This window comes from Schistocerca piceifrons, chromosome 4 (genome assembly GCF_021461385.2).
Source record: "Schistocerca piceifrons isolate TAMUIC-IGC-003096 chromosome 4, iqSchPice1.1, whole genome shotgun sequence".
In the NCBI taxonomy this organism is placed as follows: Eukaryota; Metazoa; Arthropoda; class Insecta; order Orthoptera; family Acrididae; genus Schistocerca; species Schistocerca piceifrons.
The window spans coordinates 387,287,971-387,306,240 of NC_060141.1; the positions used below are offsets into that span (position 1 = coordinate 387,287,971).

The following is an 18,270-nucleotide window of genomic DNA, read 5'->3' on the forward strand; positions in this document are numbered from 1 at the left end:
AAAACTATCACCTCAAGCTCTTTTTATTAAAAAAGAAAAAAAGGACAAAATAACACTGCAACTTTTTACTGTGTGCACAGTATTTGTGAAGGGTTAATTGTGTTTTCTCTCATGTGAAAAATGTAAGCATGTAAAGTGATTTAATATTGGAATAAATAACTACATTATTGAAAAGTAATTGGAGTATATCAATGATTTCTCTTAATTTACAACTATATTATTACCTTCCTTGTAACAGGATTTATTTATCAAACCAGGCTTTTCTTCAACAGATGTGTTCTTTTCTACTACTTTTCCTGATATAGGACTGTACAATTCACTAGCAGCTTTCACACTTTCCAGTGCACCACATTCATCTGGAATCACAGCACATTAAAACTATACAGAAACTAAAATACAACACCACTCTTAACTATTTATATTAAAAAAATTATCAATCAGACAAATCTGGATTTGTTCACGATAACTGTTGCTTTTCAAAACCAAAAGAGATTAAATTACAATACTTATATTTGCTCAAGCAATTAAGTGTTCCAAAATTTAGATTTAGAGCACAACAAAATCTCAAATATTTAATATGAATAAATCAATAATACCAGAGAAGGAAAGTTGCTACTCACCTTATAGCGGAGATGCTGAGTCGCGATAGGCACAACAAAAAGATTCACACAATTAAAGCTTTCGGGCAGCAGTACACACACACACACACACACACACACACACACACACACACACACGTGCGACTGCAGTCTCAGAGAGCTGAAACCACAATGTGAACAGCAGCACCAGTGCATGATGGGAGTGGCAACTGTGTGGGGGTAAGGAGGAGGCTAGGGCGGGGAGGGGGAGGTGTAGTACACTGGGAGTGGTGGACAGTGAGGTGTTGCAGTTTAGACAGAGGGCAGGAGAGAAGGTGCGGAGAGGGGAGGGGGTAAGTAGAGGAAAGGAGAGAAATAAAAAGAAATTAAAAGACTGGGTGTAGTGGTGAAATGACAGCTGTGTAGTGCTGAAAGGGAACATGGAGGGGGCTGGATGGGTGAGGACAGTGACTAACGAAGGTTGAGGCCAGGAGGGTTACGGGAACGTAGGATGTACTGCAGGGAACGTTCCCACCTGCGCAATTCAGAAAAGCTGGTGGTGGTGGTGGGAAGGATCCATATGGCACAGGCTGTGAAGCAGTCATTGAGATTAGGGATATCATGTTTGGCAGCGTGTTCAGCAACAGGGTGGTCCACTTGTTTTTTGACCACAGTTTGTCGGTGGCCATTAATGTGGACAGACAGCTTGTTGGTTGTCATGCCTACATAGAATGCAGCACAGAGGCTGCAGCTTAGCTTGTAAATCACATGACTGGTTTCACAGGTAGTTCTGCCTTTGATGGGATAGGTGATGTTAGTGACCAGATTGGAAGAGGTGGTGGTAGGAGGATGTATGGGACAGGTCTTACATCTAGGTCTATTACAGGGGTATGAGCCATGAAGTAAGGCATTGGGAGCAGGGGTTGTGTAAGGATGGACCAGTATATTGTGCAGGTTGGATGGACGGTGGAATACCACAGGAAGGGAGGTGAGAAGGATAGTGGGCAGGACATTTCTCATTTCAGGGCATGACGAGAGGTAATAAAAACCCTGGCAGAGAATGTAATTCAGTTGCTCCAGACCCGGATGGTACTGAGTTACCTCTGTGAGCAGACTGTGGGACTTTGGGAGGTGGTGGGAGACTGGAAAGGTAAGGCATGGGAGAGTGTTTTTGTACAAGAATGGGAGGATAATTACGGTCAGTGAAGGCTTCAGCGAGACCCTCGGTATATTTTGAGAGGGACTGCTTGCCACTGCAGATGCGACGACGTAACCATCTCTGAGGTGAAGGTCAACATCTAGGAAGGTGGCTTGTTGAGTTGAGTACGACCCGGTGAAGCAAACGGGGGAGAAGTTGTTGAGGTTCTGGAACCTTCCTTCCCACCAACACCAGCTTTTCTGAATTGTGCAGGTGGGAACCTTCCTGCAGTACATCCTACGTTCCCGTAACCCTCCTGGCCTCAACCTTCATTAAGTCACTGTCCTCACCCATCCAGCCCCCTCCCTGTTCCCATTAAAGCACTACAAAGCAGTCATATCACTGCTACACCCAGTCTTTTTTATTTCTCTCCTTTCCGTTACTTACCCCCTCCCCCCTCCACACCTTCTCTTCTGCCCTCCATAGAAACTGCAACACTTCACTGTCCGCCACTCCCACCATACTATCCCTCCCCCTCCCCGCCCAAGCCTCCTCCTTACCCCCAACCAGTCGCCACTCCCATCATGCACTGGTGTTGCTGTTCGCAGTGTGGTTTCAGCTCTCAGACTGCAGACATGTGTGTGTGTGTGTGTGTGTGTGTGTGTGTGTGTGTGTGTGTACTGCTGACAAAGGCCTTAATGGCTGAAAGCTTTAATTGTGTGAATCTTTTAGTTGTGCCTATTGCGACTCAGCATCTCCGCTATATGGTGAGTAGCAACTTTCCTTCTCTGGTATTGTTACATTCCATGCTGGATTTTCCATTGTTTGAATATGAATGAATCAATAACATAATCTCACCATCTTTTTTGACAACGGTTCCTACATCTGGCAGTTGGGCATACACCACTTCCCCCAACGAATCCTAAAAATGTATGCTAACATTAATAACATAAAGAATGGTAGACACTCAAATGACAGCAATTTCCAATATCAAAATAAACTATGAAGAATAGTGGATTAACAAATTTTAAAACTAGGAGAGTTAGAATACTATTGCTAATTATTGGTTTTTAACATGTTTTGCAATGAATAGTAGTAGTTGTTGTGGTCTTCAGTCCTGAGACTGGTTTGATGCAGCTCTCCATGCTACTCTATCCTGTGCAAGCTGCTTCATCTCCCAGTAACAACTGCAACCTAAATCCTTCTGAATCTACTTAGTGTATTCATCTCTTGGTCTCCCTCTACGATTTTTACCCTCCACGCTGCCCTCCAATACTAAATTGGTGATCCCTTGATGCCTCAGAACATGTCCTACCAACCGATCCCTTCTTCTAGTCAAGTTGTGCCACAAATTTCTCTTCTCCCCAATCCTATTCAATACCTCCTCATTAGTTATGTGATCTACCCATCTAATCTTCAGCATTCTTCTGTAGCACCACATTTCAAAAGCCTCTATTCTCTTCTTGTCCAAACTATTTATCGTCCATGTTTCACTTCCATACATGGCTACACTCCATGCAAATACTTTCAGAAACGACTTCCTGGCATTTAAATCTATACTCGATGTTAACAAATTTCTCCTCTTCAGAAACGCTTTCCTTCCCATTGCCAGTCTTCATTTTATATCCTCTCTACTTCGACCATCATCAGTTATTTTGCTCCCCAAATAGCAAAACTCCTTTACTACTTTAAGTGTCTCATTTCCTAATCTAATTCCCTCGGCATCACCCAACTTAATTCGACTACATTCCATTATCCTTGTTTTACTTTTGTTGATGTTCATCTTATATCCTCCTTTCAAGACACTATCCATTCCGCTGAACTGCTCTTCCAAGTCCTTTGCTGTCTCTGACAGAATTACAATGTCATCGGCAAACCTAAAAGTTTTTATTTCTTCTCCATGGACTTTAATACCTACACCAAATTTTTCTTTTGTTTCCTTTACTTCTTGCTCGATATACAGATTGAATAACAGCGGGGAGAGGCTACAACCCTGTCTCACTCCCTTCCCAATCACTGCTTCCCTTTCATGTCCCTCAACTCTTATAACTGCCATCTGGTTTCTGTACAAATTGTAAATAGCCTTTCGCTCCCTGTATTTTACCCCTGCCACCTTCAGAATTTGAAAGAGAGTATTCCAGTCATCATTGTCGAAAGCTTTCTCAAAGTCTACAAATGCTAGAAACGTAGGTTTGCCTTTCCTTAATCTATCTTCTAAGATAAGTCGTAGGGTCAGTATTGCCTCACGTGTTCCTATATTTCTACGGAATCCAAACTGATCTTCCCCGAGGTCGGCTTCTACTAGTTTTTCCATTTGTCTGTAAAGAGTTTGCGTTAATATTTTGCAGCTGTGACTTATTAAACTGATAGTTTGGTAATTTTCACATCTCTCTACGCCTGCTTTCTTTGGGATTGGAATTATTATATTCTTCTTGAAGTATGAGGGTATTTTGCCCGTCTCATAGGACTCAGGTCTCTCAGTGCTCTGTCGAACTCTTCACACAGTATCATATCTCCCATTTCATCTTAATCTACATCCTCTTCCATTTCCATAATATTGTCCTCAAGCACATCGCCCTTGTATAGACCCACTATATATTCCTTCCACCTTTCTGCTTTCCCTTCTTTGCTTAGAACTGGGTTTCCATCTGAGCTCTTGATATTCATACAAGTCGTTCTCTGTTCTCTAAAGGTCTCTTTAATTTTCCTGTATGCAGTATCTATCTTACGCCTGGTGAGACAAGCCTCTACATCCTTACATTTGTCCTCTAGCCATCCCTGCTTAGCCATTTTGCACTTCCTGTCCATCTCCTTTTTGAGACGTTTGTATTCCTTTTTGCCTGCTTCATTTACTGCATTTTTATATTTTCTCCTTTGATCAATTAAGTTCAATATTTCTTCTGTTACCCAAGGATATCTACTAGCCCTCGTCTTTTTACCTACTTTATCCTCTGCTGCCTTCACTACTTCATCCCTCAAAGCTACCCATTCTTCTTCTACTGTATTTCTTTCCCCCATTCCTGTCAATTGTTCCCTTATGCTCTCCTTGAAACTCTGTACAACCTCTGGTTCTTTCAGTTGATCCAGGTCCCATCTCCTTAAATTCCCACCTTTTTGCAGTTTCTTCAGTTTTAATCTACAGTTCATAACCAATAGATTGTGGTCAGAACCACATCTGCCCCTGGAAACGTCTTACAATTTAAAACCTGGTTCCTAAACCTCTGTCTTACCATTATATAATCTATCTGAAACCTGTCAGTATCTCCAGGCTTCTTCCATGTATACAACCTTCTTTTATGATTCTTCAACCAAGTGTTAGCTATCATTAAGTTGTGCTCTGTGCAAAATTCTACCAGACGGCTTCCTCTTTCATTTCTTCCCCCCAATCCATATTCACCTACTACGTTTCCTTCTCTTCCTTTACCTACTACCGAATTCCAGTCACCCATGACTATTAAATTTTCGTCTCCCTTCACTATCTGAATAATTTCTTTTATTTCATCATACATTTCTTCAATTTCTTCGTCATCTGCAGAGCTAATTGGCATATAAACTTGTACTAGTGTGGTAGGCGTGGGCTTCATGTCTATCTTGGCCACTATAATGCGTTCACTATGCTGTTTGTAGTAGCTTACCCGCACTCCTATTTTTTTATTCATTATTAAACCTGCTCCTGCATTCCCCCGTTTTGATTTTGTATTTATAACCCTGTATTCGCCTGACCAAAAGTCTTGTTCCTCCTGCCACCGAACTTCACTAATTCCCACTATATCTAACTTTAACCTATCCATTTCCCTTTTTAAATTTTCTAACCTACCTGCCCGATTAAGGGATCTGACATTCCACGCTCCGATCCGTAGAACGCCAGTTTTCTTTCTTCTGATAACGACGTCCTCCTGAGTAGTCCCCGCCCGGAGATCCGAATGGGGGACTATTTTACCTCCGGAATATTTTACCCAAGAGGACGCCATCATCATTTAACCATACAGTAAAGCTGCATGCCCTCGAGAAAAATTATGGCTGTAGTTTCCCCTTGCTTTCAGCCGTTCACAGTACCAGCACAGCAAGGCCATTTTGGTTAGTGTTACAAGGCCAGATCAGTCAATCATCCAGACTGTTGCCCCTGCAACTACTGAAAAGGCTGCTGCCCCTCTTCAGGAACCACACATTTGTCTGGCCTCTCAACAGATACCCCTCCGCTGTGGTTGCACCTAGGGTACGGCTATCTGTATCGCTGAGGCACGCAAGGTCCATGGTTCATGGGGGTAGGCAATGAATAGTGTATTCACATATGTAATTTTACATGCAATCAAAAATGTTCACATGTGTGTGAAATCTTATGGGACTTAACTGCTAAGGTCATCAGTCCCTAAGCTTACACAATACTTAACCTAAATTATCCTAAGGGCAAACACACCCACCTATGCCTGAGGGAGAACTCTAACCTCCGCCGGGATCAGCTGCACAGCCCATGACTGTAGCGCCTTAGACCACTTGGCTAACCCCGCGCGACTACATGCAATCATGAAGTGTCAACACAACTATTCAGCAGCTCTAGGTAAGATTGCACTTCAGTTATTTAGAAAGTAACGCGCTGACTGCAAATTTCTTGACATCAGCTGCATTATGCACAGATATACAACCCAATAGCAGCATGTGAAACTTAATGCTGGACTGGGACTCAAACCATGATGTCCCACTTATTGCAAGTTCGAGTCCTCGACTTGCACAAATTTTCATGTATCACTAAAACCTAGTACAGTTGAAATCAAATGAATTCACAATCTTCTTTCAGACATGCAAAACAAAATATCTGCATGATGCTACCTCATGGATAGAATGCATTTTAGATTGTATCTAGCTGTTGTAAGTGCCATTCATCAGACTATTGAGAATTCTGGCATGGAGGAACTAATTTATTTTGTGCTCTGATGAAGTAAATATTTGTGATGTTAAGCATCTGTACTCTTACAGGTATGTCAAGTCTATTTAAACTTTATACAGCATATAACTATACTTATTCAGTAATACTACAGCATAGAAAAATTTTAAATCCTAGCCCCTTTGCAGTAAAAAGCATGTCTAAAAATATATCAAATTGTATCACCACTTTTATTATATACTGCAGCAGCACATTTTAAAATAATGTTCACTGTACATATTTTACCAACTGATTTGATCTAATAATATTGTACTGCTACATGTGTAGCCAATGAAGGGGGCCTATTTATGGTTTATGGTTTTTATTGGAAGATTGAATTTCGCATGCTTAATTCTTGCATTTTATTTAACCTTGAAATGGAGCAGATGTCATATCTATAATTACAATTACAAATATTGTCTTACTGCACTGCACATGTTGCATCATTTTATTGAAACACAATTATATGACACATTATGCTAGTAATCATGTAATTAAAAAAAGACATTCCTCAGTTTTTCATCAAAATAAAAACTAGTTACTAGAGCCCCAGTGATGTAGTAAGAGTGAATTAGTAACTATAAATAATGCTGATGATAATATTATCAGATTATAACTTGTCTTACAGCACTACAGTTTCTTCATGTAGCGGTACCAGTGAAATATGGTTTTTGGTCCCAAGAAGACATGGAGAGGGGTAGTGATGCTATTGGACATGCTCCCAAAGGACAAAGAAAAAGAAGCTTTTGCAATCACCGGTGGTCCTTACAAGATGTCCTCCTTGATACAGAATATGAGAGAATTGAAAGTCGGTCTAAGGAAACTAAACAGCGCATGATTAAGTGCCTCAGATGTGGTGTATGATTGCATACCTGATGAGCAAAAGTATGTGCAAAGAAAAAGGTGTTGTATCGTGATAGCTGCAAACCTGAATGAATAGTTAATGTTGAAACTTCAGTCTAAGTCCAAAAGTAGGTTAATATTTTAGATAATGAATATGTATTAAGGGCTCGGATTTCTTTCTTAATGTCTGAAAAATTAAAATAAATATTGCTGATACCAAATTTTGTATTTATTGCTATGAAAGAGAAAATTTTTTAGTGGTGCAATTCATAATACCAATGATACAATTCAGAAGACCTGTTTATGAAATGTAATGCTTTGCACCTCTCCATTTACTGTGTTCTATCTTTTAAATTTCAGTAAATTTGGTTTCAAAACTTAAAGCATATGTGTCCGACAGAATTGGCTATACCTTGTCGACATTACATTTAGGTAATGTATATTAGATCTTGGTCCAATTAGAAAAATGCTCAAAGTGAAACATAAGAACAGATTACCTGTCCAAGATGTCCAGTACTGTCATGTTCCAAAAAACATTTGACACAGTGCCCCCACAGCAGACTTAACAAATGTCATAGCACATAGAATGGGTTCCCAGATATGTGAGTGGCTTGATTACCTTTTTAATAGAACCCATTACACTGTCCTCAGTGGTGCCTGTACATCAGAGAGAAGCGGAACAGCCTGAGTGCCTCAGGGAAGGGTTGAAGGATTGGACAAATATATTATACTAGAACTGACATGTTATTACATTTTCACGCAATTTGGATTGCATAGATCCTGAGAAATCAGTACCCAAAACAACCACCTCTGGCCGTAATAACGGCCTTGATACGCCTGGGCATTGAGCCAAACAGAGCTTGGATGGCGTGAACAGGTACAGCTGCCCATGCAGCTTCAACACGATACCGCAGGTCATCAAGAGTAGTGACTGGCGTATTGTGACAAGACAGCTGCTCGGCCACCATTGACCAGATGTTTTCAATTGGTGAGAGATCTGGAGAATGTGCTGGCCAGGGCAGCAGTCGAACATTTTCTGTATCCAGAAAGGCCCGTACAGGACCTGCAACATGCAGTCGTGCATTATCCTGCTGAAATGTAGGGTTCCACAGGGATCGAACGAAGGGTAGAGCCACGGGTCATAACACATCTGAAATGTAACATCCACTGTTCAAAGTGCCGTCAGTGCGAACAAGAGGTGACATAGATGTGTAACCAATGACACCCCATACCATCACGCCAGGTGATATGCCAGTATGGCGATGACGAATAAACGCTTCCAATGTGCGTTCACCGCAATGTCACCAAACACGGATGCGACCATCACGATTCTGAAAACACAACCTGGATTCATCCGAAAAAATGACGACATGCCATTCACACACCCAGGTTCGTTGTTGAGTACACCATCACAGGCACTCCTGTCTGCGATGCAGCGTCAAGGGTAACCGCAGCCATGGTCTCCGAGCTGATAGTCCATGCTGCTGCAAATGTCGTCTAACTGTTCGTGCAGATGGTGGTTGTCTTGCAAATGTCCCTATCTGTTGACTCAGGGATCGAGACATGGCTGCACGATCCGTTACAGCCATACAGATAAGATGCCAGCCATCTCGACTGCTAGTGATACGAGGCTGTTGGGATCCAGCATGGCGTTCCGTATTACCCTCCTGAACCCACCGATTCCATATTCTGCTAACAGTCATTGGATCTCGACCAACCCAAGCAGCAATGTCGCGATACGATAAACCACAATCGCGATAAGCTACAATCTGACCTTTATCAAAGTCGGAAACGTGATAGTAAACATTTCTCCTCCTTACACAAGGCATCACAACAACGTTTCGCCAGGCAACGCCGGTCAACTGCTGATTGTGTATGAGAAATCGTTTAGAAACTTTCCTCATGTCAGCACGTTGTAGGTGTCGCTACCGGCGCCAACCTTGTGTGAATGCTCTGAAAAGCTAATCATTTGCATATCATAGCATCTTCTTCTTGTCTGTTAAATTTCGCGTCTGTAGTACATCATCTTCGTGGTATAGCAATTTTAATGGCCAGTAGTGTGTGTGTGTGTGTGTGTGTGTGTGTGTGTGTGTGTGTGTGTGTGTGATGCAGTGGACATAGTGAACAGCAATTTGCAACTGTTTGCTGGAGATACTGTAGTACATGGAAAAGTATCATCATTCAGCATCTGTAGAAGGATACAAGATGACATTTCCATTTGGTGTTATGAGTGGTGGTTTGGTCTAAATGTGGAAAAACTTAAGTTAATGCAGATGAGTAGGAAGAACAGAACTGCAATGTTCAAATACAGTATTAGAAGTTTGCTGCTTTACACAGTCATATCAATTAAGTATCTAGACATAATGGTGCAAAGAAATATGAAATGTCACGAGTACCGTATTTACCCGAATCTAAGCCGCACTTTTTTTCCGGTTTTTGTAATCCAAAAAACCGCCTGCGGCTTAGAATCGAGTACAAAGCAAGCGGAAGTTCTGAAAAATGTCGATAGGTGCCGCCACAACTAACTTCTGCCGTCGAATACATGTAGTACACAGGCATGCTTTGTAGGCACAAAGATAAATACTGGCGCCAAAACCTCTGTGTCAGTAAATAAATTAAAAAAAAAAAAAAAAAAAGAAAGGTGGAAGACGAGCTTTTTTTCTCCGCCCCGAGTTTCAATCACTGCATTTTCATACATTATCCAACGAAGTAAATACAAATTCCGTATTGCTCATCTTCGAATATAGCAGAATTTCAATGCACTACGAAAATCCGACTGGCAAGACTGCTTGAGATGTTTGTCAATATGGTCAACTCTACGTTCTGAATTTTTTCCTACCTGTGAGAAGAGATGGTTGCTAATAGGAACCTGATGAAATGTGAATCACATGCATTATTCTTTTCACCATAAGAATAATACGAATATAAACATTTTGCCATGTATTCTTTCGTGTTTGCTGCTGTTGTTGTTGTGGTCTTCAGTCCTGATACTGGTTTGATGCAGCTCTCCATGCTACTCTATCCTGTGCAAGCTTTTTCATCTCCCAGTACCTACTGCAACCTACATCCTTCTGAATCTGCTTAGTGTATTCATCTCTTGGTCTCCCCCTACGATTTTTACCCTTCACGCTGCCCTCCAATACTAAATTGGTGATCCCTTGATGCCTCAGAACATGTCCTACCAACCGATCCCTTCTTCTGGTCAAGTTGTGCCACAAACTTCTCTTCTCCCCAATCCTATTCAATACTTCCTCATTAGTTATGTGATCTACCCATCTAATCTTCAGCATTCTTCTGTAGCACCACATTTCGAAAGCTTCTATTCTCTTCTTGTCCAAACTATTTATCGTCCATGTTTCACTTCCATACATGGCTACACTCCATATGAATACTTTCAGAAATGACTTCCTGACACTTAAATCAATACTGGATGTTAACAAATTTCTCTTCTTCTGAAACGCTTTCTTGCCATTGCCAGCCTACATTTTATATCCTCTCTACTTCGACCATCATCAGTTATTTTACTCCCTAAATAGCAAAACTCCTCTACTACTTTAAGTGCCTCATTTCCTAATCTAATTCCCTCAGCATCACCCGACTTAATTAGACTACATTCCATTATCCTTGTTTTGCTTTTGTTGATGTTCATCTTATATCCTCCTTTCAAGACACTGTCCATTCCATTCAACTGCTCTTCCAAGTCCTTTGCTGTCTCTGACAGAATTAAAATGTCATCGGCGAACCTCAAAGTTTTTATTTCTTCTCCATGAATTTTAATACCTACTCCGAATTTTTCTTTTGTTTCCTTTACTGCTTGCTCAATATACAGATTGAACAACATCGGGGAGAGGCTACAACCCTGTCTTACTCCCTTCCCAACCACTGCTTCCCTTTCATGTCCCTCGACTCTTATAACTGCCATCTGGTTTCTGTACAAATTGTAAATAGCCTTTCGCTCCCTGTATTTTACCCCTGCCACCTTTAGAATTTGAAAGAGAGTATTCCAGTCAACATTGTCAAAAGTTTTCTCTAAGTCTACAAATGCTAGAAACGTAGGTTTGCCTTTCCTTAATCTTTCTTCTAAGATAAGTCGTAAGGTCAGTATTGCCTCACGTGTTCCAGTGTTTCTACGGAATCCAAACTGATCTTCCCCGAGGTTGGCTTCTACTAGTTTTTCCATTCGTCTGTAAAGAATTCGTGTTAGTATTTTGCAGCTGTGACTTATTAAGCTTATAGTTCGGTAATTTTCACATCTGTCAACACCTGCTTTCTTTGGGATTGGAATTATTATATTCTTCTTGAAGTCTGAGGGTATTTCACCTGTTTCATACATCTTGCTCACCAGATGGTAGAGTTTTGTCAGGACTGGCTCTCCCACAGCCGTCAGTAGTTCCAATGGAATATTGTCTACTCCGGGGGCCTTGTTTCGACTCAGGTCTTTCAGTGCTCTGTCAAACTCTTCACGCAGTATCGTATCTCCCATTTCATCTTCATCTACATCCTCTTCCATTTCCATAATATTGTCCTCAAGTACATCGCCCTTGTATAGACCCTCTATATACTCCTTCCACCTTTCTGCCTTCCCTTCTTTGCTTAGAACTGGGTTTCCATCTGAGCTCTTGATATTCATACAAGTCGTTCTCTTATCTCCAAAGGTCTCTTTAATTTTCCTGTAGGTGGTATCTATCTTACCCCTAGTGAGATAGGCCTCTACATCCTTACATTTGTCCTCTAGCCATCCCTGCTTAGCCATTTTGCACTTCCTGTCGATCTCATTTTTGAGACGTTTGTATTCCTTTTTGCCTGCTTCATTTACTGCATTTTTATATTTTCTCCTTTCATCAATTAAATCCAATATTTCTTCTGTTACCCAAGGATTTTTACTAGCCCTCGTCTTTTTACCTACTTGATCCTCAGCTGCCTTCACTACTTCATCCCTCAAAGCTACCCATTCTTCTTCTACTGTATTTATTTCCCCCATTCCTGTCAATTGCTCCCTTATGCTCTCCCTGAATCTCTGTACAACCTCTGGTTCTTTTAGTTTATCCAGGTCCCATCTCCTTAAATTCCCACCTTTTTGAAGTTTCTTCTGTTTTAATCTACAGGTCATAACCAATAGATTGTGGTCAGAGTCCACATCTGCCCCTGGAAATGTCTTACAATTTAAAACCTGGTTCCTAAATCTCTGTCTTACCATTATATAATCTATCTGATACCTTTTAGTATCTCCAGGGTTCTTCCATGTATACAACCTTCTTTCATGATTCTTAAACCAAGTGTTAGTTATGATTATGTTGTGCTCTGTGCAAAATTCTACCAGGCGGCTTCCTCTTTCATTTCTGTCCCCCAATCCATATTCACCTACTATGTTTCCTTCTCTCCCTTTTCCTACACTCGAATTCCAGTCACCCATGACTATTAAATTTTCGTCTCCCTTCACAATCTGAATAATTTCTTTTATTTCATCATACATTTCTTCAATTTCTTCGTCATCTGCAGAGCTAGTCGGCATATAAACTTGTACTACTGTAGTAGGTGTGGGCTTCGTATCTATCTTGGCCACAATAATGCGTTCACTATGCTGTTTGTAGTAGCTTACCCGCATTCCTATTTTCCTATTCATTATTAAACCTACTCCTGCATTACCCCTATTTGATTTTGTGTTTATAACCCTGTAGTCACCTGACCAGAAGTCTTGTTCCTCCTGCCACCGAACTTCACTAATTCCCACTATATCTAACTTCAACCTATCTATTTCCCTTTTTAAATTCTCTAACCTACCTGCCCGATTAAGGGATCTGACATTCCACGCTCCGATCCATAGAACGCCAGTTTTCTTTCTCCTGATAACGACATCCTCTTGAGTAGTCCCCGCCCGGAGATCCGAATGGGGGACTATTTTACCTCCGGAATATTTTACCCAAGAGGACGCCATCATCATTTAATCATACAGTAAAGCTGCATGCCCTTGGGAAAAATTACGGCTGTAGTTTCCCCTTGCTTTCAGCCGTTCACAGTACCAGCACAGCAAGGCCGTTTTGGTTATTGTTACAAGGCCAGATCAGTCAATCATCCAGACTGTTGCCCTTGCAACTACTGAAAAGGCTGCTGCCCCTCTTCAGGAACCACACGTTTGTCTGGCCTCTCAACAGATACCCCTCCGTTGTGGTTGCACCTACGGTACGGCTATCTGTATCGCTGAGGCACGCAAGCCTCCCCACCAACGGCAAGGTCCATGGTTCATGGGGGGGTGTTTGCTGCTATCTCGTTTAAATCCTGTCTGCCTAATAAACTACGAAACTAGAGTGAGACAACAGCAAACGCGGAAGAATATACGTATCGTGTCATGTTTATATTCGTATTATTCTTATGCCTAATAGTGATACAGTCAGAAATGAAGCACGACAACTGACTAGATTTTTAAATCTAAGATGGCTCTAATTTCTGTGCAGAATTTGATGTACTAAAGAAGCGGCCGCAAAGATTTTCAAACGGAGAAAAATTTTTGCCCTACTCTCGTTCAGAACATGTTCTATCATATGCAGTATATTATTTGGTTCTTGTTGATCATTATCAAAGAAAGCAGCAGTTTAAGTAACAACAAATAGCAGTCCCTTGCCATTGTTTCGCTAATGAGACGATTTTTCTCTCTCTCTCATTAAAAAAAAAAAAAGCGGCAGTAACGCACACAAAAGAAAGCCATGCCGCGAGCAGCGACAGCCGTAAACACGCACTATCAGAATGCGACAAACAATGCATGACACAGTACAGTAATGCATTTTCAGCTTAGAGTGACGTAAACACCTATAACAAAGAAAACGGCACTTATCAGATCAAAGAAAAATAAGCAATCGATTCAAACCAGGCAAAGCACGTGAAAAAGGAAGGGTACCCGTATAAATACGGACGGAGCGCCTGACGCATAGCAATGGCTACCTGGTAAAGCTTAACTGCTAAGCTTACGACTCGAACGAAACTACTGTAGCTGTATCGTCATTCATTCGACCTAAATTGTCTCTCACATTACAATGGACCAACTTTGTTTCGATTTGGAGGTGCGGCCTAAAACTTTTCTCTCCCCTTGAATTTCGAGTCTCAAATTTCACGTGCGGCTTAGATTCGGGAACTTTTTTTCCTTTATTTCGAGTCTCATTTTTCAGGTGCGGCTTAGATTCGAGTGCGGCTTAGATTCGAGTAAGGAAGGCAGTAGAAGAGGTCGACTTCGGTTTATTGGGAGAATTTTAGGGCAGTCTAGCTCATCTATATACCACACTATGTACCCACTATGTCAAATTAAAGGCAAATATCAAAGCAACTCTCAGGTGTGCTGCTAGATTTATTACTGGTACATTCAATCAACACACGAGTATTACAGAGATGCTTCATGAACTCAAATGAAAAACCGTGAAGGGAAGACAATTCACAACACTACTGAGGAAACTTAGGCCTTTGCAGCCGACTATACAATGCATCTACAGCTACCAACGTAGAATTCACTTAAGGACCATGAGGACAAGATAAGAAAATTTACGAATCTTATGGAGGCATATAGACAGTCATTATTCCCTTGCACCAATTTTAAGTGGAAGAGGAAAGGAAATGACTAGTAGAGATACAACATAGCCTCCAGCAGGCACTGTATGATGGCTTGCAGAGTATGACTGTTGATGTAAATGTTTATGTCCAAGAACGTGGGAGGGGAGGCAGTAACAGGGAAAAACTCCATTACTCCTACAAGCAGTGCACTGCCAGATTCTACACATCCATAAGAGTCACTGAATTAAGTGCTCATTTAGAATATGGACAAAAACAAGACACACAGTATATCTCATCTTGACTGTCCATGACACTTCATTGGCAATATCTGTAAAACTTTCTTCGCAGTGATGTGTGTATTTTCCACAGCTGTAGATGTTCACATTTGTCATCTGCTGGTTCAGTCAGAGGTGACTGTGTAGACTCCTTGTTTGAATCTATGCCAAATGATTCTGTTATATTTTCAGTTTCCTCCACCATCAACGTCTCTCTCCTCCACAAGTATTCACAAACTTTTTTAATTATTATAAATAGTGCTTTTCGTTTCCTAAAGACACATCACTAAAACTAATGCCACAGCAATAAAATTAATCTGCCTGCATGGTCTAGCAGAGGTTTTGGCTGCTAATGTCAGGGTCCAGTCTAATTTCCAGTGATAACTTCAAGGTCTGGAAGGAGCATTCTCTTGACTTTTGAGACTGAGAAGTTGCTCGAGTATGGAATAGGGAAGGGAAGAACTGAGAAGTTAAACCAATATCAGTATTTTAGTTTTGGATAAATGGTATTTTTTGGTATTTGCTTGATTTCAGTTACAACAGGTTTTTTTTTTCATTTTTACTAAGAACTGGGTAAAAAAACTAGCATATCAATTTACCACTGCAGCAGTGTTAAAATATTTTATTGCTCTTGAATGTTCAGTTATTATAGAAAATGGGAAAAGCAATCAGTGTAGGTTTATAAAAACCTCAAAGTTACAAAATAGCAACAAACACATACTAGCACCATCAGAATTGGCAGAGCATTGCTAAGACACAAATGTATCTAGTGGCATGGCCTATTACACAACAGGCCTGCACACGCAGGAACACATGCCCACAGCTGGTCTATATGGTAGTTTTTTGCTGTCATCCTTGGATACTGGTAGTATTGCAGAATGACATCATTCCTAATTTGGAAGTGCTTTACGATAGTAATGAAGTGCGATGGTGTATTTGCTTTAAGTGATGAAAAATGAGAGGAAGCACATCATCATATAAGTAGAAAACATCCATAATGTTTCTTGGAAGACAAGGCAAATTTAAATGCTATACCTATACTGTATGTGCGAAACCCTGGTCCGATGTAAGAGAGGGCCTAAAGGCCATAATCTTATCACAGTTTAAAAAAATGCAGGGAAATCATTGACTTGTGACCTCCCACTCTCGCTGTGTCAGTATTCTACATCTACATCCACATTCCACAAGCCACTGATTGGTGCATGGCAGAGGGTACTTTGTACCACTACTGATCATTTCATTTCCTGTTCCACTAACAAATAGAGCAAGGGAGTAAAGACTGTCTATATGCCTCCATATGAGCCCTAATTTCTCTAAACTTCGTGGTCCTTGAGCGAAATGCAGGTTTGTGGCAGTAGAATCATTCTGCTGTCAATTACTTTTGAATGCATTACGGGAACAGCAATGATCAATGTCTTATAAATAATTACTATTAAAAACTGTCTTGATCACGATTTATTTAACAAGGTGACCGGTTTCGACCACTACTGTGGTCATCTTCAGACCATTGAGTAGGAACCTCTTTCTGTTGGAGAATCATTGTGATTCTCCAACAGAAAGAGGTTCCTACTCAATGGTCTGAAGATGACCACAGTAGTGGTCGAAACTGGTCACCTTGTTAAATAAATCGTGATCAAGACTGTTCTTAATAGTAATTATTCTGCTGTCAGCTTAAATGTTGTTAATAGTATCCTTGAAAAGAATGTTGCCTTACCTCCAGGGATTCCCATTTGGGTTCCTGCAGCAAATCCATGATACTTGTGCACCATTCACAGCTACCAGTAAAAGACCTAGCAGACCCTCTCTGAATTGCTTCCGTGTCTTACTCTAAACCAACCTGGTGCGGATCCCAAACATTTCAGCAATACTCCAGAATTACGTCGCACTAGTGTCCTATATGCAGTCTCTTTTACAGATGAATAAAACTTTCCAAAATTCTCCCAATAAATTGAAGTTGACTATTTGCCTGACCTAACACAAGCACTACATACTCATTTCATGTCATATTGCTTTCCAAGGTTACACTTAGATATTTAAGTAATGTGACTCTGTTAAGCAGCATACTAGAAATTCTGTATTTGAACATTACGCATTGGTTTTTCCAACTCATTTGCATTAATTGACATTTCTCTAAATTTACAGCTAGCTGCCATTCATCACACCAATTAGAAATCTTGTCTCAGTCATTGTATCCTCCTACAGTCTCTCAATGGCAACACTTTCCTGAACCACCACAGTGTCATCAGCAAATACCTGTAGATTGCTGCCTATCTTGTCCACCAGATCACTTAAGTATATAGAAAATAATAATAATAATAATAATAATAATAATAATAATAATAATAGTTCTATCACACTCCCCTCGGATACTTCTGATGATACCTTTGTCTGACCAACATTTGCTGTGGTGGATAACATATTGGGTTCTATCACTTAAGAAGTTTTCGAGCTGCTCACATACTCGCACCTTTGTTAACAGTCTGCAGTGGGGCACTGTGTCAAATGCTTTTCAGAAACCTAAAAATGTGGCATCTGCCAGTTGCCCTTCATCTGTAGATCACAATATATGATGTGACAAAAGGACAAGCTTTGTTTTGCACTAACAATGCTTTCTAAAATCGTGCTGATTCGTGGTCAGGAACTTTTCTTGTCTCACGGAAATTTATTATATTTGAACTGAGAATACATTCAAGACTTTAACAGAAAACTCATGTTAAGGACATAGGTTTAAATTTTTGGGTCCATTTTTACCCTTCTTATATACAGGAGTCACCAACAGTATTTTCCAATTGTTTGGGACTTTCTGCTGGGCAAGAGATTCACAACAAACATGAGATAAGTAAGGGCCGGTGCTGTAGAGTACTCTTTCTACAACCAAGCTGGGATTCCATCCAGATGTGGCAACTTATTTATTTTCAACTCTTTCAGTTGCTTCTCCATGCCAAGGATGCCTATTACTATGTTGTCCATATGGGTGTC

The 18,270-nt window shown here is 40.7% G+C and overlaps 1 protein-coding gene across 1 annotated transcript in view; it reads right to left on the reverse strand.

Annotated features, from left to right (window-relative positions):
• Nucleotides 1-18,270, reverse strand: part of LOC124795165 (glycine cleavage system H protein, mitochondrial) — an 83,285-nt gene that overhangs the window by 40,615 nt on the left and 24,400 nt on the right. Inside the window, exons 3-4 of the mRNA XM_047259055.1 lie at nt 2,575-2,638; nt 225-356 (exon numbers count right to left, since the gene is read on the reverse strand). Coding sequence (XP_047115011.1) covers nt 225-356; nt 2,575-2,638 — 196 coding nt within the window. The remainder of the gene's footprint in view (nt 1-224; nt 357-2,574; nt 2,639-18,270) is intronic.